Source organism: Rhinoderma darwinii, chromosome 1 (assembly GCF_050947455.1).
Source record: "Rhinoderma darwinii isolate aRhiDar2 chromosome 1, aRhiDar2.hap1, whole genome shotgun sequence".
Taxonomy (NCBI): domain Eukaryota; kingdom Metazoa; phylum Chordata; class Amphibia; order Anura; family Rhinodermatidae; genus Rhinoderma; species Rhinoderma darwinii.
This window is the reverse complement of record NC_134687.1, coordinates 289,242,238-289,267,822: the sequence shown is the minus strand read 5'-3', so window position 1 is coordinate 289,267,822 and position 25,585 is coordinate 289,242,238. Positions and strand designations below refer to the sequence as shown.

At 46.3% G+C, this 25,585-nt stretch overlaps 1 protein-coding gene across 1 annotated transcript in view; it reads left to right on the top strand.

Moving 5' to 3' along the window:
• LOC142646688 (occludin-like) overlaps window positions 1-17,220 on the top strand; it is a 51,845-nt gene extending 34,625 nt beyond the window's left edge. The window contains exon 8 of the mRNA XM_075825303.1: window positions 13,829-17,220. Within this exon, the coding sequence (XP_075681418.1) occupies window positions 13,829-13,933 (105 nt within the window). The 3' untranslated portion in view covers window positions 13,934-17,220. The remainder of the gene's footprint in view (window positions 1-13,828) is intronic.
• Window positions 17,221-25,585: the final 8,365 nt, after the last annotated feature.

Genomic DNA, 25,585 nt, shown 5'->3' with positions numbered 1-25,585 from the left:
ACACAAAAAAAAACCTTAGTAAGGGCCTGTTCACATCACCTCAGTCGACTGTTGCTATTGGTTGCGTCAAGAACAACGGAACCCTGTCACAACGGTGACAAATGGAAGCCTTTAGCAACGTTTCCGTCACCATGGAGATCAGTGGTGAGGGAAACGGAAGCTGAGGTTTCAGTTTGCCGTTCCGTTGAGGGGTTACCCGATAGAAACCTCCGACGGAACCCCTCAATGGAAGGCCAACGCTAATGTGAACACAGCCTAACACATATGGTAGACTTAGATACAGGGCCCAAGTGCATGTGTGATACAGTTTGTTGGACCCTGTATCTAAGCCTAAGGTAGGCTTAGATAGAGGGTCCAGCAGACAGTAATCTTATACAGTATAAGACTACTGTCTACTGGGGCCCTGTATCTAAGGCTACAACATAGTAGGCGTAAAGGGGGTTGTCCAGACACTAAATATTGATGGCTTATCCTCAGGATAGGCCATAAATAGCTGATGGGTCGGGGTCCGACTCCCGGGACACCCGCCAATCAGCTGTTTTGAAAGGGGTACAGCGCTCGAACAAGCGCTGCTTCCCCTTCATTTCCCTTACTTTTTCACATTGTGAATCGCTGGCACGTACATGTCGGTGATTCAGTGTGTAAAAAAAGTGACCGTAATGAAGGGGAAGTAGCGCTCGTACGAGCGCTGCACCCCCTTCAAAACAGCTGATTGGCGGGTGTCCCGGGAGTCGGACCCCGACCCATCAGCTCCAGCAGACCGTGGTATTAAACTTACCCTCCTCCTCAGCCGCAGCAGAGGTCCTGACTCCATCCAGGGTCGGGATGTTGTGCGCAGCGCATAGCGCTGTGACGCCATGCCTTGCACTCAGCGCTGTGAGGTCAGGATCTCCGCTGCGCTCCGGAAAGAGGGGGTAAGTACTGTCCGTTACTATAGTAATGGGGGCCCGTGTAGTTTATTACATTGTGCCCAGTTACTATAGTAACTTTCCATTGATGTGGTGTGGGGGGCCACAGGCCCCCATGGCTTCAGGGCCCGGTCGCAATTGCGACCCCTATAGTTACGCCACTGATAGTAATCATATAGTGCATATAACACAAGTACATAGTGTACATAACAGTGGTAAACAATTACTAACAATTGTGTACATCTGTAGTGGAGGAGGGACAGCAATTAATTTACCAATCCATAGGGTATCACAGAGATCATATGTAAACACAGCCATGTGCTGTGCAATGTCATTCTGAAAACTCAACTGAGCATGCTCGGCTATAGAGCCAAACAACATGCTAAGCTGTACAACCAATTAGCAATTTCGGAAGAACAGCCAATAGGCATGATGCGGATGTCATGAGCCCCATGGTAACATGCAATTATCTTCAAAGAAGTATAGAATGAGTAAGACATATAATAGAAGCTCAGATATAAGGCAACATTATATCTATGTAGTAAGCAATAAACAAAGGAATATTTAAGCTGGTATGTAAAAATATATAGATATAACTAAACGGCAAAGACAGAGTCAAGTAACAGCACCAGGACTTCAAAATTGGAGAGATGTTGGTTTATTCACCACAGAGTGAACAGAATGAGCAACGTTTCGGTTCACAACCTTTCTCAAACTAATGAAAAGTGCATAGTGCCAAGTATATATAGGAAGTACATATAGCATACAATGTATAATGCAATAAATTCATAATATATAATAAATGGACATATAAAAAGACATACTATATAAAAAGTGAATACATGTGAATCAGTGTTACATGACTAGTGTGTTTAAACACATATCTCAGTGATTCAAATAAACATATATAGTATAAACCAAAAAACTAATATTACATTCAATTATAGCAATGACTCCTAATGAAGGAGGAGGGCAGAGGCCAATCATATATTAAAACAAAATGAATACAAAAATGTAATAAGGGAACTTACGATGCCGCATTACTGAAGTGCATGGAGCAAACGCCGGCGTCCTGCGAACCATAGTGCACATGCGCAAGATGGCGCAAGTACAGGAAATGCGTCATCGGAACGCATCTCTGGACCGCAAGGAAAGCCATGATAAATCACACATGCGCAGAGATGCTAGCGTCTACTACTCACGTTTTTTTGTAATTGCAAAACCAGCCATTCTTAAATCTAAACAGAATATCACACTAGGTATAATATTCTGAAATGTATATATAAAGTAGTATACCATAACTTATTTCTAATAAATTATGGATTATTCCATGTACATCAATCATATATATATATATATATATATATATATATATATATAGTCCAGAGATAGATGAACACAGCACTCCAATGGTTCCAGAAAATCAGGCCATGTGCTCGTTACCTGGGGGTGAATCAATTCCCCAAAATAAAATAGAAAAAGGCATAGAACACAGTAACAGCACCAGGACTTTATTTATTCACCTCAACACAGCAACGTTTCGGTTCAACAGGAACCTTTCTCAAGCCAAGTTCTATGCCTTTATATATATATATATATATATATATATATATGTTCCAAATTTAGATAGTATGTTGAAATAACTGCGTCTGCTCCCACAATGTTTCCCTCCATACAGAGAATCGATATCTGCAACAAAACACAACATTTTTTAATTCAAATTAAAAGATAATTGGGACAATATTCATAATAAGTATATGTATTCATAAAAACAAAGAAATATACAAATCTAACATATAACCAGGAGGAGAATCTTGATCGATTCACTAGAACTCACGCTTAAATTATATGCAAAAAACTGAAAATGAGATGTGTGGAATATAGGCATAATCTACATTAAAGAGGCTCCGTCACCAGATTATAAGTGCCCTATCTCCTACATAATCTGATCGGCGCTGTAATGTAGATAACAATAGTGGTTTTTATTTTGAAAAACTATCATTTTTGAGCACGTTATGAGAAATTTTAGATTTATGCTAATTAGTTTCTTAACCCCTTAGTGACCACTAATACGCCTTTTTACGTGATTCACTACTGGGCTTTAGGCTAGGCTGACGCCTTTTCACGTCAGCCTAGTCTAAGTCCTGCACGGGTCTCCCGTGCAGGCAGGAGCCGGGGCTCTGCTGTCTGATGACAGCTGAGCTCCTGCTCCAACGCCCGCGATCGAAGTTTACTTCGATCGCGGCCGTTTAACCCGTTAAATGCCGCCGTCAATAGCGACCGGGGGCATTTAACTTTGTTTACAGAGGGAGTGCGCTCCCTCTGTCACCCATCGGCGGCCCGCGAATGCAATCGCGGGTCTCCGATGGGGTGTCATGGCAGCCAGGGGACTGATAAAAGCCCCCAGGTCTGCCCTGGACATATGCCTGTTAGGACGCGCCGGAGGCACGTCCTAACAGATTGCCTGTCAGATTTACACTGACAGGCAATAATGCTCTGGTATACGAAGTATACCAGAGCATTATAGCAGCGATCGGAACATCGCACAGCAAAGTCCCCTAGTGGGACTAATAAAATCAGTCATCAAAGTGAAATAAAGTATATTAATAAAAAGTACAGTAAATAAATAAATAAAACCATTTTTTTCCATAAAAAGTGGTTTTATTTAGTAAAAGTGTAAAAAAAAAAAAAAGTACACATATGTGGTATCGCCGCGACCGTAATGACTCCATTAATAAAGTTAATATGTAATTTAAACCGCAAAGTGAACACCGTAAAAAAAAAACGCAAAAAACTATGGCGAAATTGCAATTTTTTTCCATTGCCCCCCAAAAAAGTCATAATAAAAATGAATCAATAAGTCCCATGTACCCCAAAACAGTACCATTCAAAACTACGTCTTGTCCCGCAGAAAACAAGCCCAAAAAATCACTACATTGATGGAAAAATAAAAAAATTACGGCTCTTGGAAAGCGACGATGCAAAAACAAATAATTTTAGTTCAAAAGTGTTTTTATTGTGCAAAAGTCGTAAAACATAAAAAAACCTCCACATATGTGGTATCGCCGTAATCGTACCGACCCATAGAATAAAGGTCACATGTTAATTACGTCGCACAGTGAACGGCGTCAATTTAAAAACGCATAGAACAATGGCGGAATTTCAGTTTTTTTTTATAATCCCCCCCAAAAAGGTTAATAAAAGTTAATATAAAAATTATATGTACCCAAAAATGGTGCCATTAAAAAGCACAACTAATCCCGCAAATAACAAGTCCTCATACAGCTATGTAGACGAAAAAATAAAAACGTTATAGCTCTTTGAATGCGACTATAGAAAAACGAATAAAATAGCTTGGTCATTAAGGCCTAAAATGGGCTGGTCACTAAGGGGTTAATGACCAAATGGGCGTGTTTTTACTTTTTACCAACTGGGCGTTGTGAAGAGAAGTGTATGATGCTGACCGAATTGCAGTCACAGTATCAATACTAAAAGAAGAGATCTACCAGTGTCTAGACACTTTGTAGAGTGCAGACTCAATGTATCTCCGTTGCATATTAAAATAATTGATTCAGTACTCCATAATAGACGGGGAGGTGACAGAGAATTGGCCCTTAAAAGAAAAGAACTGGAGTGGATTTTCACCCTAGAAACTATGTCCCCAAAGGGACTTAATGTAGATTATGCCTATATTCCACACATCTAATTTTCTGTTTTTTGCATATAATTTAAGCGATTTGCCATGAGTTCTAGTGAATCGATCAAGATTGTCCTCCTGGTTATATGTTAGATTTGTATATTTATTTGTTTTTATATACATATACTTATTATGAATACTGTCACAATTATCTTTTAATTTTAATATAAATTTTTTGTTTAGTGGCAGATATCGATTCTATGTATGAAGGGAAACATTGTAGAAGCAGAGGCCGTTATTTCAACATACTATCAGAATTTTGTTACACACACAGTTTTAACAGCACATTCCAACAAATTGATACAAAACGTGTATGCAGGTGCAAGAACACCTGTGACTGCAAATATACAGCAGACAAAAAAATGGCGACAGCACACTGCGAACACTAATGTAACCTAAACCGCTAAATATAAATAAATATGCATTACTGCTAAATCTACTTACAATAGGGAGGTTCTTAGTGCACATTTTGATCAAAAAGCATATTTATTTATATTTAGCGGCTTAGGTGACATTAGTGTTTGCAGTGTGCTTTTGCCATTTTCTAGTGTGCTGTATATTTGCAGTCACAGGTGTTCTTGCACCTGTATACACGTTTTGTATAATTTTGTTGGAAGGTGCTGTTCAAACTTTTGTGTTGTTTATGTGATTCATATATGCGGGGTTAGTGACTGCCTCAATTTTTTGATCTTGCACTCCTCCCATTCTGCCCTGGGTGATTTTAATTAGTTTAATGCTGGTTCCTACCATCCCCAGATATATATGTAGGCTTAGTCCCAGTTCTGGGTGTATGTGCAGAGTAGGTCCCCACCTATGGAGGATGACTTGTCGTGGCAGGTGGGCAAACACTTTTTGATCAAAATGTGCACTAAGAACATCCCTATTGTAAGTAGATTTAGCATGTAATGCATATGTATATATATTTAGTGGTTTAGGTTGCATTGGTGTTCGCAGTGTGCTGTCGCCATTCTTTTTCTGCTGTATATTTGCAGTCACAGGTGTTTTTGCACCTGCATACACATTTTATATCATTTTGTTGGAATGTGCTGTTCAAACTTTTGTGTTGTTTATGTGATTCATATATGTGGGGTTAGTGACTGCCTCCATTTTTTTATCTTGCACTCCTCCCATTCTGCCCTGGGTGATTTTAATTAGTTTAATGCTGGTTCCTACCATCCCCATGTACATATGTAGGCTTAGTCCCAGTTCTGGGTGTATGTGCAGAGTAGGTCCCCACCTATGGAGGACGACTTGATCAAAATGTGCATGATCAGGGGACTGTAGAGTGCGTACACTCCTACCGGGGGGGGAAGTGGCTTCACCTACTCACCTTCCCCATTAATGGCCATACCTTTTCCCAAACCCCCTGTCCCTCTAATAAGACTCAGACACTTGGGTTGGATAAATTTGGCCACAGCAGCCATTTTATTTACAAACAAACATCAAGAACAACAATTTACAAATAATAATAACAATGGAAGGGGAGTCCTTGGAGCTACAAAAGTCTGTCACGAAACAGCCCACCTGCATAGTATTTTACTCCCAGCCGTCACCCTACTGGCTCAGGGGCACCGTTATACCTGCAGTTGGCTGACCTCAACCGCAACCACTCCCCGGGACACCACCCAGCGGGAGCCCAAATTGACCACTCCCCGGGACACCACCCAGCGGGAGCCCTAATTGACCACTCCTCGGGACACCACCCAGCAGGAGCCCAAATTGAGCAGACTACCAACCATAATAAATTGGGGAGGGACCATACCCCCTATGAATCCCCCCCCCCCACAGTAATTTACCACCAACTCCAAGGACCCCCAATCCGCCATACAACTGCTGCGACATTGCAAAACTGTTCCACAGCATCCTCTGGTACCTGCGGAAAAACAAAAACAACGAGCAACAAAGCGAAATACCAAAATAGTCACACAGATGAACACATCATTTTGGGAGGGAGGGTGGGACAAGCTTCCCTGTGCTGTTACTAAAGATGGCGACGCCTTTCCCTCTCCTACCCTTAAGTAAACTGACCTCGCCCCCCTCACATCCGCCCCCTCCTAACCACACCCCTAACTCCTTAACTCCTTCCCTTCCTAACATCCCTGATCATGGTGGCCTCCCCCTATGGCATTCTGCCGGGTCCAGCCTGTACTTGATCAGGGGACTGTAGAGTGCGTACACTCCTACCGGGGGGGGAAGTGGCTTCACCTACTCACCTTCCCCATTAATGGCCATACCTTTTCCCAAACCCCCTGTCCCTCTAATAAGACTCAGACACTTGGGTTGGATAAATTTGGCCACAGCAGCCATTTTATTTACAAACAAACATCAAGAACAACAATTTACAAATAATAATAACAATGGAAGGGGAGTCCTTGGAGCTACAAAAGTCTGTCACGAAACAGCCCACCTGCATAGTATTTTACTCCCAGCCGTCACCCTACTGGCTCAGGGGCACCGTTATACCTGCAGTTGGCTGACCTCAACCGCAACCACTCCCCGGGACACCACCCAGCGGGAGCCCAAATTGACCACTCCCCGGGACACCACCCAGCGGGAGCCCTAATTGACCACTCCTCGGGACACCACCCAGCAGGAGCCCAAATTGAGCAGACTACCAACCATAATAAATTGGGGAGGGACCATACCCCCTATGAATCCCCCCCCCCACAGTAATTTACCACCAACTCCAAGGACCCCCAATCCGCCACACGAACATACTTAGACACCTTTAAGTATGCGAGCCCCCACCCAACGAGAGGGCCCTTTCGATACCTTCCTGCAGGCGCAGAGTCCACAGGTCGATCCCCACGGCCGTCAGGTGCACACCATCACCTAGCCAATAATTACCCTGGCCATCCTCGAAGTCATAATGACGCACGAAGACCCCCCCATTTCTCACCACGAAACCCGAAACTGCCCGATTAACCTTAACCCTGGCTTTATTCAACCGCTGCACCGATCTAGCATGCCGCCAAACCTTCCGCGGGACAATCTCTGACCACACCACCTTAATAGCCGGGAAAACGGACCATAACCTGAGTAGATCGTATTTTATATCCCTGATCAATTCCCGAAAAGGACGACTACCCAAATCGTTACCCCCGACATGTAACACCAAGACATCCGGGGCCCTGTCCATCAGCGCAAACCGATGCACGTCCGGCAACACCCGACTCCACAGCATCCCCCTACTCCCCAGCCACCGCACGACTACATCCTCCCGCCGAAAACCCAACTGCCGCCCGTCTGGACGAACATCCGCCCGCTCCGCCCCCCAATGAACGTAGGAATGCCCGACGATCCACACCAATCGGCCCGCGGGTCCTGAAAAATAAAACCACTGATTAACAAAACGAGTAAGGATGCAAGCGAAACATGGAGGAGGAGAGAAAAACGATGAGGGGAGCCGGAGGGAGTGTAGAGAAGGAGGGATTACGACTGGACTATCATATAAACTGAGGGCGCACATACAGCTGGAAGCGGCGGGAATCCCATCGACCTATCTGCTTTACCACTTCCTCACCCAACCCCCATGCCACCGCCTCCGTCGCTGCCCCAATCCGAAAAGAATGGGGGGAAAACAACGCCTCCTCCAGTCCCAACTTCCGCAGACACCTACGAAAAACCCACGTAAACTGATACCGGGACATAAAGGACCCATCCTCATGACACAACAACTGTCCCCTACGCACCGTTGAGACCTCTCTGAACCCCGCAAAGCAGGCGACCGGGCACATCCTGACCCCCTTGGCCACCCCCAACACCACTCTCTTACCCCGACCCCCTTGATCCGTCTTAGACCGCCGGATCCAGAATTCCACACTCCGATCCGTTACCAACACATCTTCCATTCTCAACCCCCCAGGTCTCCTTGTGCTGGGAGCCACCAGCTCCCCGACCCTCAGGGCCCCAAAAAATGCCCACGAGAATGCCAACCTATACAGGGTCACCTCGTAGCTGGAAAAACAAATGTCACACAACACCCCCCACAACTGTTCCAACAACATAAACGACACAGGGCGCCGCCGATCCGGCAACATCCTCCCTCTCCTGTACCCCCTCAGGGCCTGGCCAACCAAAAAACTTTTTGTAACATCCGTGTACCCCCGGACCTTAAAACCAAAAGCCAGGGCTGCCACAAAACGATTCACCTTGGACACTGACCAGCCCGCGATAGAGACTTGCCCCAGAAAAACTAACAACGCCACCACCCGATCCTCATCCGTCACTACACCCTCCAGAACTGCCAACCAACTCTCCCACTCCCGCCACGCCGAATCATAAGCAGCCCAAGTACCCTGCGCAAGCGAAGCCTGAATCAAACCTCCTGCGGCTCGTAACCCAGCCCCCACAACCATTCCGGGCAAGCGATCCCATCCTCCTCCGCGTCCGGAGCCACCATCCTGAACCGCTCCCACTGCAAGCGAGAAAGAGAATCTGCGATGTCATTTTTTGATCCCTGGCACATGAACCGCCACAACCCAAGCGTTCAAAGACAAGCAACGTAAAACAAGGTGCCTCAAAAGCCGGACGACCGGGGGGGATGACGCTGACACGTTGTTAATGGCCCCCACTACGCCCAAGTTGTCACAATGGAACCGTACCTTGCTGTCCCGAAACCTCTCACTCCAAATTTCCACCGCCACTACTATGGGAAACAGCTCTAGGAATGCCAGGTTCTTCACCAAACCCAACTCCGCCCATTCCTCAGGCCACCGCGCCGCGCACCACTGACCCTTGCAGTAAGCCCCAAATCCCACGCCCCCCGCAGCATCTGTAAACAGCTCCCAATCCACGCTGTCAACCACCGGGGCCATGATCAAGGACCTCCCATTATAACGATGCAAAAACTCAAACCAAACTGCCAAATCTGCCCTCAGCGTCTGTGTCAGACGAATGAAATGATGAGGGGCTGTCACCCCAGCCGTCGCTCCCGACAGCCGCCTGCTGAAAATCCGGCCCATGGGCATAATCCTGCAAGCAAAGTTAAGCTTACCCAATAATGACTGTAAAGCACGTAACGTGATCTTACGCAAATGTCTAGCCCGGTCCACCTCCGCCCGTAACGCTACCAATTTATCTTCCGGGAGCCGACACTCCATCCTCAAAGAATCAATGGTGATTCCTAAAAAGACCAGACAGGAGCTAGGTCCCTCCGTTTTGTCCTGGGCCAAAGGCACACCGAACCTCTTTGCCACCCACTCTATCGTGTTCAACAACGTAGCACAAACCGAAGACCCGCCTGGACCAACACACAGGAAATCATCCAAGTAATGTATGACCGATGAGACCCCCGCAACCTCACAAACCACCCACTCCAGGAAAGAACTAAAAGCTTCAAAATAGGCACAGGAAATAGAACACCCCATAGGGAGGCAGCGATCCACAAAATAAGCCCCGTCCCAATAACATCCTAACAGCCGTATGCTGTCAGGATGCACAGGGAGGAGGCGAAAGGCCGACTCAATATCCGTTTTTGCCATTAATGCACCCACACCATAGCGGCGCACCCACGCAACTGCCGCATCAAACGACGTGTAAGCCACCGAGCAAAGTTCCGGAGAAATCCCATCATTAACCGATCGCCCCCTCGGGTAAGATAAATGATGTATGAGCCTAAACTTATTCGGCTCCTTCTTAGGCACCACCCCCAGTGGTGACACCACCAGCTCTGGTAAAGGGCAACTCTCAAACGGACCTGCCATGCGCCCCAACTCCACCTCCTTCCGCAACTTATCCCCTACTACCCCTGGATACTGCAACGCTGAACGCAAACTACGCAAGGTAAACGGCACCTTGTGAGCAGGGGCAGGGATCCGGAAACCAACCCGAAAACCATCCAACAACAAACTTGCCCTGGACCTATCAGGGTACCTATTTAGAAAGGGCTCCATGTCTTCCCACCTCACCGGTGTCCGGCCCTTGACTAGCGCCCCCGGCCCCTCGTCCTTTTCCCTTCCGAAAACATTTAACCGCTCCGTGAGAGATCCCCCCACAGGAGGAGCAGCTATGTTTGAACTTACAACCCGATCCGAACTTACACTGGCCCTCATTAAACTGCCAGCAGAACCCGGATTTTCCTCCTGCCCCCCCTGCTCCCCCCCCCGGGGGCAATGAGGGGCCGGCCACCCCGGCCCCACCCCCTTGAAAGGACTGGCCAAAACGCACTGGAGCCATGACCCGCAACCATAACCCTATGTCTTTGTTATCCCACCTAATGTCAGGTCTCACTGCCTTCCGCTGCCGGAACTGCTCATCATAGCGCAGCCACGTCTGCCCGCCGTAAACTCGATGAGCCTCTCCGATAGCATCCATATAACAGAAGAGGCCCGAACAATGTTCCGGCGTCTTCTGTCCAATGACGCTTGCCAAAATAGCAAAAGCCTGCAACCAATTAACAAAAGTTTGGGGAATCAATCGATACCGACGTTTTTCCTCCTTCTCCTTCTTGCTTTCCAACCACTTCCCTTTATCTAAATTGAACTTCTCCAACGGCAACAATGAAAAAATTTCCACATATTCATCCCTCCATATCTTTTCCCTTACTTCCGGTTTCAGATGCGCCCCCAATGGGCCCTCAAAACAAACATAGACCTCGCCCTTCGCCTTATCGTCCAACCGCACCTCATCCACTGCCACATCTATTTCTGTCTGCACCGACACTGCCACGCCCGATTCCCTAGACACTACCCCAGCTCCCCATAGCGTGCTATCCACCACTGCAGGCCCCGACGGCCCCACCCAAGCTGCAACCGGGGATGGAGAACCTATCGCCCCCCCTCCGCATCGCGCCAAAAGGTCACGCACACAACACAACAATTCCTGAATCTCACCCCCACCACCCGTACTTCCTGTAATCCCCCAGCTACACCCCGGCAATCCCGTAGGCAAAAGTGAACCCCCACCCCCTACCCCTGGGGACCGAAATACAGCAGGCAATGAAAAAGTAGGAGACAGCGACTCACCGGGCTGCGCAGGTGCTGTGTCCCCACCAGCCGGGGCGAAGGATCCATCCAGACGTCCCTCTTGGTCACCGAACTCACGGTCGTCCACTTCATCCTGCCCAGACGGGCCAGGACAAGCGCCGCATGCATGACATCCCCGACCTTCTGATGGAGCGCTCCGTAACTGCGCCGATGAACTGGGCCTCTCCGCCCGTCTGTTGGGGGGCTCGACCACCCTGCGGCCCGCAGGTAGCCGCCCTCCTGCCCGCCGTGTCACCACCGACCGTGGCACACGCCTGGAATTGGTTGCATCATCCTGGGTACAGGTGGGCCGCCCGACTGGAGCATCGCCAGCACGGCCCACCGCAAGTCCTGGGTCCCGTCGTCTGGAGGCAGAGGGTGGTCCCGGATGCATGGGCGCCTGCCCTACCACCTCCGCTGAGCCAGGCCGGCTTCCAGGATTCCTCTCAGACCAGGCCGTCCTGCTCACGGCAGCCGAGCGAGGGGCCCGGCCTGGAGGGTCCCTCGTGGGGCTCCTTACCCTGCGCCTGGCTCGTGGCATCACTTCCGGGCTCAACCTCTCCGGAGGCCTCGTGCGACGTGACCGCCGCCGGGGAGGAGAGGACGGCACCGCCTGCGCCCCAGATCCAAACACGGCCGCGTCCTCCGTACTCGCCCCTGAACCAGGGGGCTCCCCATCTTCCTCTCCTCGTCCGCTCACCGCCGAGCTCGGAGCCCCAGGCAGCGGGCCGGAAAGCCCCAGCCCCTCCGCTAGCCAGGCCATGCCTCGTTCTGCTACTGCTGCCCGGAGCTGGGTAAGTAGTGCATCCATTGTCAAATCCTGGACAAGCTTCCCTGTGCTGTTACTAAAGATGGCGACGCCTTTCCCTCTCCTACCCTTAAGTAAACTGACCTCGCCCCCCTCACATCCGCCCCCTCCTAACCACACCCCTAACTCCTTAACTCCTTCCCTTCCTAACATCCCTGATCATGGTGGCCTCCCCCTATGGCATTCTGCCGGGTCCAGCCTGTACTCTAAGAACCTCCCTATTGTAAGTAGATTTAGCATGTAATGCATATTTATTTATATTTAGCGGTTTAGGTTACATTAGTGTTCGCAGTGTGCTGTCGCCATTTTTTTGTCTGCTGTACTTCCTATATATACTTGGCACTATGCACTTTTGGACTAGCTTGAGAAAGGTTCAGGTGTGAACCAACACGTTGCTCATTCTGTTCACTCTGTGGTGACTAAACCAACATCTCTCCAATTTTTAAGCCCTGGTGCTGTTTGTTCTACACCAAGGAGTTGATTCATCCTTTCACTGGTAATGTGCACATGGCCTGATATTCAGCTTGCTTTGAGTGCTGTGTTTTTCTTTATATTTTTGGCTATATAGATATATATATCACTAATACAATACATAAACACAAGAGCTTGAACAGTACATTCCAGCAAAGTGAAACGTGTATACAGGTGCAAGAAAGCCTGTGACTGCAAATTTATACAGCACACAAGAAAATGGCGACAGCACACTGCGAACACTAATGCCACCTGAGCCACTAAATATAAATAATTATGCATTACTGCTAAATCTACTGTCGTGGCAGTTGGGCTCACACAATTTGATCAAAATGTGCGCTAAGAACCTCACTATTGTGAGTAGATTTAGCAGTAATGCATATTTATTTATATTTACCGGCTTAGGTGGCATTAGTGTTCGCAGTGTGCTGTGGCCATTTTTTGTGTGTGCTATATATATATATGGAAAGAGAAAACTTGCAGCACTCCAGTATGAAAAAATGGTGGTTTATTCAGTCAAACACAAAGCCTGTGTTTGACTGAATAAACCACCATTTTTTCATACTGGAGTGCTGCAAGTTTTCTCTTTCCATATATGATATTCCGTCCTAGGATCATGACGTCTTGCCGGGCACCCGTACAACAGTTTTTTGTGAGTGCTGCTGCTTTCTGCCTATATATATATATATTATACTGTATATAGTTATATAAACCCTAGAACTTAATTGGCATATTTATCTCAGGATTCCCACTCAAAACGGAGGTCCAATATGGTTTTGTATGGGTCACAAAACTGTTCTAATGCGATTATATTTTGTATCCAAAAGTCATGGAACGAGAGTATGCCCTCAATGCAATTAATTGTACACACCTTAATTGTCTTTAAAAACTTAGCTTACATAAACTGGCATTTTTCTTGGCAATCCAATGTGTTCTCACGTGAAACTAGGCTGTTTTTAATTTCCTTTTTGTTTTTCAGACTCCTGACTACCAAACAAAGAAGATTGAAACCAAACAACTTAGGAGCAAACTGTTTCATGTAAAAAAGATGGTGAATGCTTATGACAAAGAAAGGAATTGCTAAACAGGAACAAAGACACAATGTCAGAAAAATCCACTAGAGGGCAACCAACACCGGCAGATAAAATAATAGACATAAAAGGCAATTGCATTTTAATGAGAAATGCTTATATGGAATGTTTTTGCAGCCTTAAAAGGGGTTGTCGTAGGGGCGTAGCTAAAGGCTCATGCCCCATAGCTGCCCCCACATAGTATAATGCCCATACACAGTATAATGCCACCCATAGCTGCCCACACAGTATAATGCCCCATAGATGCCCCCACACAGTATAATGCCCCCATAGCTGCACCCACAATATAATGCCCTCCATAGCTGCCCCCACAGTATATTGCCACCCATAGCTGCCCCATACAGTACAATTCCCCCTTACAGTATAATGCACTCCATACAATATAATGCCCCCATAGCTGCCCCATACAGTATAATGCCCTCATAGCTGCCCCATACAGTATAATAACCCCCTAAGCTGCCCCATGCACTATAATGTCCCATAAAGTATAATGCCCTCCATAGCTGCCACATACAGTATAATGCCCCATACAGTATAATGCCCCCTATAGCTGCCCCATACAGTATAATGCCCCCCATAGTTGCCACATACAGCATAATGCCCCCATAGATGCCACATACAGTATAAAGCCCCCCCCCCCCATAGCTGTCCCATACAGTATAATGCCCCCTCAGCAGCTACCATATGAGCCCTCCCTCTAGGCTTGGGGGCCCGGTCACAACTGCAACCGTTGCGACCCCTATAGCTACGCCACTGGGTTGTCCAGTTTCAGCAAATTAATGTTACTTTTTGCACCCTCATTCTTAACTATTACCACTTAGAGGTTTTTTTATATCAGAGTTTTGTTTTGTTTTTGTTTGCTCTGTATCTTCCTCCATATTGGATCCCTGTGGCGAAAAGACATAAAATCTGTCATTGGTTTCCTTTCCTCAATATGCTAAAATCAATTCCAATCTTTGATAAAATATGTCTAAAATATATATGTGTGTGTGTGTATATGAGTCCTGATTTTGCTCATCATACAGTATTAGGTCTAGTTCACACAGTTTTTAGTTGCTCTTTTTGACACGGAAACCGCATCGGAAGCAGCACCAAAGACCGACCAAAATCGCCTCCCATTGATTCCAGTTGGAGGCGGAGGTGTTTTTTTCCCGTGAGAGAAAAAAAAAAGCTTGAGGGGAAAAAAAAAGCGTCATGCTTTTTCTTCCCGCGTATCCATCTCTGACCTCCAATTAACATCAACGGGAGGCAGAGAAAGCGGTTTTCATGGCATTTCTTGCCCGCGGCGCTCAATGGCTGTGGCCAAAAAACACAGCAAAAAACGTGGCAAAGAAAGTGCAGGCAAGTCAAAATCTGCCACAAAATTCCTGAAGGAATTTTGAGGTAGATTTTTCTGCCTGCAAAAAAACTCTGTGTGAACATACTCTTAGAATGAATGCCATGATGGGATGTTTTATACTGTAAATAATAAAATCACATTTAGGTCATAGATTAATAGTAAACTATAGTACATTTTTAATGTAAATATGCAAATACATCCAATAAGGTTTTAAACTACAAGCAAATTTAAATCGTTTTATATCCTTAGCTATGTCATTAATATCTAACATTGTCATTAAGATAACATAAATAAGGCTCTATGAGCTTGACAATGTATCTGAACCCCTTTGGTGCTCACCTAAGATTTCCAAAACTGACTCTTTGGACTTTCTGAAGACAGTGTGTTGTAGGAGACACCAGCTTGCAGACCACATATGTTATCCTCTTAGGCTCGTTCACATCTGCGTTGGAGGCTCCATTAGGGTTCTCCGTTGCAGATCCGGCCAAGACTACTGGAGATTACTTGAGACAATAGCGCGTCATGCTGCCCTGTTGTCTCCGGTAAAATCACGGACACCCCAACGGAAAGCCGAAAGAACCAATTGAAATCAATGAGTTCCGTTGGCCACCGGTGTTGTCCGTTGTGCAACAGAATTGTTACTTACGTTATTCCCTTGTTCTGCTCCTATGACTGAGCAGAACAACGCAACACACCGACACAGGTGTGAGTCAAGCCTTACACATGACAATGACATAATTCATTATAAAGCGCTCATACTCAAAGTACATTTCAAGTCTGGTGCTGGAAAAAAAATAAAAATAATAGAGGATCTTGGGAAAAAAAAAATAATAATAGTGAAGTGTTAACGATTAAGTTGATTAAAGGGATTTCCCACTACCGGACAACTGATGGCCTATCCACCAGATAGGTCATCAGTATATGATCGGTGCGAGTCCGACCCGCACCGATCAGCTTCTCTGGCTGCCTCCGGGCACCGCACGTCCATGCCGGAAGCAGATGGCTTCGGCCACGGAATAGTGGGAGAGCTGCAGTTCTGCAGCACGGCCGCTATGCAATGTACTGAGCCAACTGCTTCGGGCTCTGTACACTGCATAGTGTTCAATGACATCTGGTGCCCGCAGGCAGCCGGAGCAGCTGATCAGTGTGGGGTCTGGGTGTCGGACCCACACCAATGATATTACTTATCCAGTGAATAGGTTATCAGTTGTCCGGTAGTGGACAACCCCTTCAAGCAATGTATATACTTGCTCTTATTTACAGGAAACATGCAAAAATATGTAAAATCTGCACATATTTTCGAGTTACATGTTCATACTACTGTAGTATATAGAAACCTGCTTGAGCGTGCCCCAGTAATCTACATTTTTTTTTACACTGAATATTTTGAGATTTCTGTTGTTTTAGTAGGTACAATATTATGCTGCTATGAGACTAATTCCATCTCAGGCATATAGAATCAGTTTATTGTTCTTCACAGCTCACAAGTGACAAAAAAATAAATGTGACATACATACTGTTCGGAGGGGGACCATCTATGAACCTCTGCTGACTATTAACACATTCCTGACCCTGATCACACGATATGGAAATCCATAGTTTTATAAAACACCAGTCAGAATTATACACTGTATAAGATACAATGGTATTTCCTGTAATCACTCTGTACATTATAAAGCCACACCAGAAATCAGTAGAGATTAATATTATCCTAACTAGATAGTTTGTGTTGCTAAATGTATAAACCTGTATTAGGAAGCAATGTGTTCATGTCCTGATAACCATACTGTATTACACAATAGCCCAGCCATAATATCTTAGCTTGTTCTGATAAATCTGCATACGGGTTTTGTGTCTTTCTGTACCAATATACTATGACAAAATCTGATCTGATTTTTTGTAAACATATTTTAATAAATAGTGTGATTTGTACAGGTTTTATTTACTTTTTCATGTGTGTTTGTATAAAACAAAGAGGAGTCCGGATCTCATGATTGTTGTTTTTGGCTTCATTCACATCTGCGTCAGGACTCCGTTCTGGGGTTCCGTCGGAGCTTCCCGTCAACACGGAACCCTGACTGAAACAAACGGAAACCATAGGTTTCCGTTTGCATCACCATTGATTTCAATGGTGACGAATCCTGTGCAAATGGTTTCCGTTTGTCTCCGTTGTGTAATGGTTCCGTCGTTTTAATGGATCAAATACCGTAGTCGACTGTGCTTTTCATTTAGTCAAAATGACGGAACCCTTACACAACTGAGACAAATGGAAACCATTTGCACCGGATCCGTCACCATTTAAATCAATGGTGATGCACACAGAAACCTATGGTTTCCGTTTGTTTCAGTCAGGGTTCCGTTCTGACAGGAAGCTCTGATGGAACTTACGCTGGGTTTAGGAAAATCTTTGTAAATATTGAGACGAGTGGTCAAAACGCTGCAGTAATACTATACACTGCACAATTTTAAGCACTGTATGAAACTCATAACTTAACAGCACTACTTTGTAAAACTACAGTATACATTACGGCACGATTACGTGGCTTCTTAGGGTATAGGACTTATCCACTGACCCTTGAGCATAGTTTCCAACCGCCTCTACGTAGCCTAGGGACCCAGGAATTGGGGTAGAAATGCAGTACACGAGGGGGATTTAGTTACCACTATACAGCGAATGAATAAACACAACCGCTCCCCCTCTTATTAATTAAATAGTGCTAGTCTGCAAACCACCCCTAGGTTTGTTATGGGCTATGCCATGTTGTGGCATGGCAGACTCTTGGAAAAAAGGTTACACTCTGGTACCAAGGTAGGAGTAGTCACTGGTTTTTAAATGTCATTATTAGAACGGACACTGCTTTCCGGGCACTTCTATGTGGCTGGCATGATTTTATAGATCCTACTAGGGCTGGCAGTAGTGTCTTAGCTGGCATCTTTACATTAGAACTTAAACTGCTACATGTACACCAATCTCTGCATAACACATTTGAATTCGTTTTACTATGACTGGCTGGCAAATTTGTATTAATACTACCAGGGGCGTAGATAAAATGCAAAAGTTTTTCTTGGGGCTCCCCTCCCAAATTCTTCTCATGGCCGATGGCCCGCAGCCTTTAGCTGGGTCTCCTAAGTGATCCAACTATGCAGCACTAGCAGCCAGGGGCGTCACTAAGGTCTTAAACCGTCAGGGGCAATAGACCCAATACATATCCCTTCAAAATAATCTGTGTGTGTGTGTACATGTGTATGTGTATATGGGAGACAGCATATCCATAGGACTACTACGCTATAGCTATGGATAGGATTAGATACAGTGGCTCAGCAGACAGTATCACACATGATAGGCTTAGATATAGGGCCCAGCTCGCTGATATTGCGGCTTCAACGCTGGACCCAGGAAAGGGATGAATAATAATTGCTTTGCTTTTTTATGTGTTACTAATCTTGCTTTTGTTTTTTACAGGTTCAGTCGTTGGACTATTTCGGATTCGAGGACTACCTTGATGACTGCGTTTTTTTATTCTCAATTAAATGATTAACAAGGGTTTTGTGTGTTTTTTTTTTTTTAAATTTCAATAAAATACTTTCTCTATGTATTAGTATTTTTAGCTGGTGCAGAGGCTAACACTAACCCCCGTTTTTTCCACGGTACCCACTGCCACCAGGGGTACTGGGAAGAGCCGGGTGTGATCCAGTACCCAACCATCTGTAGTGATGTTAAGGCACTGGGGCGGCTGCAGGCTGGTATTATTAGGTTGGGAAATCCCAAAAACAGTGGCCCACTCTGGTAATGCTAGCCTGCTGCTGTGTTGTATCTGTCTGGTTATGGAAAAACAGTGGGGGGGGGGGGCGGGGACTCCAAGTCGTTTTTTCCAATCATTATTATTATTATTTTTTTTAAATGACGTGGGGTTCCCCCCATTTTTCATAACCAGCCAGACACAACACAGCAGTAGCAGGCTAGCATTACCAGGGTGGGAAAGCCCACTATTTTTGGGCTTTCCCAAACTAATAATACCAGCCTACGGCCGCCACAGTGCCCATTCATAACTACAGATGGTCGGGTACTGGATCATACCCGGCTCTTCCCGGTACCCCTGGGGGTGGTGGGTGGTGGGTACCGGGGTAATAATGGGGGTTAGTGTTATCCTCTGCCCCAGCTAACACTAAGCCCAGCCATAGTAATGGACGCTGTCAATTAGACAGCGGTCATTACTAAAGCAGTAGTAATAAAGTTTAAAAAAAAAATACAAATACATAGAAAAAATATTTTATTGAAATAAAAAAAAACACACACAACCCTCGTTAACCATTTTATTGAGAATAAAAAAAAGTCGTCATTGAAGTAGTCCTCGAATCCGACGTAGTCCAACGACCAAACCTGTAAAAAAACACTAACACAAAAAGAAAAACATTAGTAACACATGTGGTAAGCTTAGATACAGGGCCCATGTGTGATACTGTCTATTGGACCCTGTATCTAAGCCTTCCACAAGATAGGCAGAAGTTTTGATAGCTGGGGGTCTGAGTACTGAGACCCCCACGATAACTAAAACGAAACAGCAGAAGCACTCGTGTGAGCGCTGAGCCTCTCTGTGCCTGTTCGGCTGATGTAGCGGTGTATGGGCTCATATACTTCCTATTGTGTCCGTACACCAACTGCTCAGCTTTACAAGAAAAGCCGAACAGAAAGCAAACGCCTCAGCGCTCACCCAAGCTATATGGCCCAAAGTATGTGGATACCAGACCATCACACCTATACAGGGGCGTAACTAGGAAACACTGGGCCCCATAGCAAATTTTTGACTGGGGCCCCCTCCCCTGGGTGCCACACAGAGCCCGCCCTTGTTGATAGTGCCCCCTGTAAATAGAGCCATACAACCCCCTCCTGTAGACAGTGATATACAGCCCCCCTCTGTAGACAGTGCTATACAGCCCCCCTCTGTAAACAGTGCTCTACAGCCCCCCTCTGTAGACCGTGCTATACAGCCCCCCTCTGTAGACAGTACTATACAGCCCCCCCCAGTAGACAGTGATATACAGAGCCCCCTGTAGACAGGGCTATACAGCCTCCCCATACAGTGCTATACAGCCCCCAATGTAGACACTGCTACACAGTGCTATACAGAGCCTCCTGTAGACAGGGCTATACAGCCTCCATACAGTGCTATACAGCCCTCCCTGTAGACAGTGCTATACTTTCAAGTATCACAATGAGAGACAATCGATGCGGCGCGCAGTATCAATTTTTTTCTTTGAAGCCACGCCTCTAATCCCACCCAATCCCCACCCATACACACCCGGTTCAGCCCACACAGTATCATGCTCCCATAGTGCCCCCCCACAAAAGTATAATTCTCCCATAGCTGCCACCATACACTATAATTGTAAAGGATCTGCCAGGCACAGCTTCGGGGTTAACTCCCATAGGTAATCAGTCGGCACCTGAGTCTATGTCTCTGAGACTGACTCCAGCTTCCACCACTCAGGCTGGCAGGCTTAGGAGTGGGAGAGCCTATCGCAGCCTGGCCAGACTCAGCTAGCTCCCGCCCTCGGTCTATTTATACCTGCCTTTCCTGTTCCTCCTTTGCTTGTGATTCTTCTCGTGTGGTTTCCTGGCCTTGCTACAGCTTCTGACTATTTGATCCTGCTCCATACTGACCCTGGCTTACTGACTACTCTCCTGCTCTGCGTTTGGTACCTCGTACACTCCTGGTTTGACTCGGCTCGTTCACCTCCCTTGTTGCTCACGGTGTTGCCGTGGGCAACTGCCCCATTTCCCTTAGCTTTGTGTACCCTTGTCTGTTTGTCTCGTGCACTTACTGAGCGTAGGGACCGCCGCCCAGTTGTACCCTGTCGCCTAGGGCGGGTCGTTGCAAGTAGGCAGGGACAGAGTGGCGGGTAGATTAGAGCTCACTTGTCCGTTTCCCTACCCCTATCATTACAATAATGCCCCCATACAGCATAATGACCACACAGACGCCCCATACTGTATAATGCCCACACAGATGCCCCATACAGTATAATGCCCACACAGATGCCCCATACAGTATAATGCCCACACAGATGCCCCATACAGTATAATGCACACACATATGCCCCCATGCAGTACAATGCCCAAACAAATTCCCCCATATAGAATAACGGCCCATAGCTGCCCCCATGCAGCATAATAGCCCCATAGCTGCCCCACACCATATAATGCCCCCATAGCTGCTCCACACAGTATAATGCCCCCCATAGCTGCCCCACACAGTATAATGCCCCCCATAGCTGCCCCACACAGTATAATGCTCTCTATAGCTTCCCCCACACAGTATAATGCCTCCCACAGCTGCCCACACAGTATATTGCCCCCATAGCAGCCCCCACAGTATAATGCCCCATGCAGTATAATGCCCCCAGAGCTGCCCCACACAGTATAATGCCCCCCATAGCTGGCCCCACAATATCATGCCTCACATAGTATAATGCCCCCTCATAGCTACCTCCACAATATAATTCCACACATAGCTGTCCCCACAGTGTAATTCCCCCCATAGGTGCCCCCACAGTATAATGCCCCCACAGTATAATTCCCCCATAGCTGCCCCCAAACAGTATAATGCCCCCATAGCTACCCCCACAATATAATGCCCCCATAACTGCTCCCACAGTATAATGCCACCCATAGCTGTCCCCACAGTATAATGCCCCCCATAGCTGCCCCCATAGTATAATGCCCCCACAGTATAATGCCCCCCAAAGCTGCCCCCACACAGTCTAATGCCCCCCTTAGCTTCCCCCACAATATAATGCCCCCCATAGCTGGCCCCACAATATAATGCCCCCGATAGCAGCCCCCACAGTATAATGCCCCCATAGCTGTCCCCACAGTATAATGCCCCCACAGTATAATGCCGCCCATACATTATAATGCCCCTCATATAGTAAAATGCTCCTATAGATGCCAACATATCAGCCTCCCTTCCCTACCCAGTATAATGCCCCATAGTGCCTAATAGAAAAATAATAACATAATTATTTACCTATCCCCATTCCTACAACGGGTGGAGGATGCGCTGTGAGTGACTCGACGCAGACAGGCGCGATGACGTCAATACATCGTGCCTGCCTGCGCCGAGCCGTTAACAGCAGAATGAATGCTGTTAGTTCCTTGCACCAGCATTCAGGAAGCAGAACCAGCGCAGCCAGCGCTGTGTAGCTACGGGGGCCCTGTGAGCCCCCCAGGCTTAGGGTCCTGTTCGCAATTGCGACCGTTGCGACCCCTAGGGCTATGCTACTCTTACAGTAGCCTATGGCAGAGCAGGGAGATACCTCCCTGCTCTGTCATAGTGTTCAATAGCATCTGTTCCAAACGACGCAGACACTATTGAAAGCCATAGCGGCTGCTAGCGGCACCTCAGGGCACGGGCCCCCTCATGCCACGAGCCCCGTAGCAGCCGCTATGGCTGCTAAAGCGGTAGTTACGCCACTACACCTATATGAGCTTGTTGGATATCCCATTTCAAAACCATGGGCCCGTATTCTTCTTTGAAGGCATTTCTCAAGATTTTGGAGTGGGATTTTGTGCTCATTCACCAAAAAAAAGAGTATTTGTTAGATAAAGCACAGATGTTGATTTGAATAAAAAGGTCTGGTTCACTCAGCTTTCCAATTTATCCTAAAGGTGTTCAATGGGGTCGAGGTCAGGGCTCTGTGCAGACCATACAAGCTCCGCCAACCCAAACTCCTCAGACAATGTTTTGTGAACCTCGCTTTGTGCATGGCTCCTAGGCTGGCAAGACAACCATCGGCGACCCGCGATAGCATCGCGCGGGGGGGGGGTGATGGAGGGACAGATGGGGTTCCCCCACTCTTTCTAATGGCTAAGATGCCGCAGTTTCTATTGACTGCAGCATTTAAGTAGTTAAAAAGCTGGGATCGGAGTAATCGCCAAACCCCACCATAATTGCGAGGTGTCAGCTGTAACATACAGCCAACACCCGCTGGGTATGGAGCGGGCTCTGCTCATGAACCTGCTTTGTAATCCCACTTCGCTGCTATGACGTACAGTTATGTCACATGAGGGGAAGGGGTTAACAGTACCATTCACTAGAAATAAGGTGCCTAACCTAAACCCTAAACAGCCCCACATAAATATTCCTCCTTCACCAAAATGTGACAAAAGTTGGATTCTATGTAAGAGCAATGTGTAAAGGCACTGAGCTCTGCAGTACAACCCATACTACTACCAATATTTGGCTATGGAGATTGCATGGTCCTATGCTTTAGTTTTACAACTGTTTGCAATGAGAGTGGCTGAAACACCTGAACTCAATAATTGGGAGGGGTGTCCACTTACGTTAGGCATACAGTGTATCTTGAATGGAAACAAAAGAATTGTACAGGTAAGGCCACATTCACATGGCAATATTTTGCTTCAGAATTTGTAAGCCAAAACCAGGAGTGTGTTGCAAACACAGAAGGGACTAAAATCTTTCAATTATACTTTTTCTCTGTGTAGGTTATGCTCACAAAGGTTAGGGTATGTTCACACGGCCTATTTACGGACGTAAATTGGGCGTTTTTGCCCCGAATTACGCCCGAAAATAGCGCCTCAATAGCGCTGACAAACATCTGCCCATTGAAAGCAATGGGCAGACGTTTGTCTGTTCACACGAGGCGTATATTTACGCGCCGCTGTCAAATGACGGCGCGTAAATAGACGCCCGCGTCAAAGAAGTGACCTGTCACTTCTTTGGCCGTAATTGGAGCCGTTATACATTGACTCCAATGAATAGCAGCGCCAATTACGGCCGTAATGGACGCGGCGTTCAAGCGCCTGCACATGCCGTTACGGCTGAAATTACGGGGATGTTTTCAGGCTGAAACATCCCCGTAATTTCAGCCGTAACGAACGCCCTCGTGTGAACATACCCTAAGGCTTACAAATACTGATGCAAAATACGGACCTAAATACTGGCATGTGAAAGTAGCCTAGAACTGACTTACGCTATCCATTTTCTCCCCCACTGATAGTCCTTAACCGGTTAAGGACTAGGCTGTTTTACAGCTAAATGACCAGAGCAAATTTCACAATTTTGCTATGCGCTTCTTTAGATGACTATAACTCAGCAGGTGAATAAAGTTCATCTTTGAATTTTACACTCTTTTTAAAGGTCAGATAGGGCTTTGTTTTAGTGGCATTTGTCAGTATATATCATTTTTTTCTCTAAAGTGGGCAAAATTGGAAAAAAATGCAAGAATTTAGCAATTGCGCCAGTTTATGCTAGCATTTTTCACACACGGTATGGACCACGCACAAAATTAATCTCCTTTCACATTCTTCCACTTCTCCCGTGCATGGGGATACCAAATATGTGTGCCTTATTCACTGTGCGGGCATGTGCCAGGGCTTGGCATAAAAGGAGGCTTTTCGGCCTTTTCGGTCCAGGAATTTTGCATTTGATTTTATAGCCGCATACTGTTTTCTGGGGGGCGTAATGCTGCTGAAACATTAGAATCACCCCATAAATGACTTCATTCGCACAAGTAGACCCCACAAGGTTTCCTTCAAGGGGTTTATCATATTTTTAGCAAGTCCAGTTTTCTTCTGAAAGTTTCTTAAATAAGATGGAACAAAAAAAAATCAGCTATTTTTTAGCAAATGCGTCAGTTTAGGCTAGTATTTTTCACACACGGTATAGACCACGGACAAAATTCATCTCCTTTCACATTCTTCCACTTCTCCCGTGCATGGGGATACCAAATATGTGTGCCTTATTCACTGTGCGGGCATGTGCCAGGGCTTGGCATAAAAGGAGGCTTTTTGGTCCAGGAATTCTGCACTTGATTTTATAGCCGCATACTGTTTTCTGGGGGCGTAATGCTGCTGAAACATTAGAATCACCCCATAAATGACTTCATTCACACAAGTAGACCCCACAAGGTTTTCTTCAAGGGGTTTATCATATTTTTAGACAGTCCAGTTTTCTTCTGAAAGTTTCTTGAATAAGATGGATCAAAATAAAATTAGCAATTTTTTAGCAAATGCGTCAGTTTATGCCAGCATTTTTCACACACGGTATAGACCATGGCCAAAATTAATCTCCTTTCACATTCTTCCACTTCTCCCGTGCATGGGGATACCAAACATGTGGGCCTTATTATCACATAGAGATGTAGGAGGGCGGACGATAGAAGAAGCTTATTTCACAAATCGCTTTTTTTCAAAGCTGGTTTTACAAAACTCAACAGAGTTTCTATAACACTTCCAAAATATCTGCTCTTGAAGCAGAAATCCCAAAATATTCATCTAGGGGTA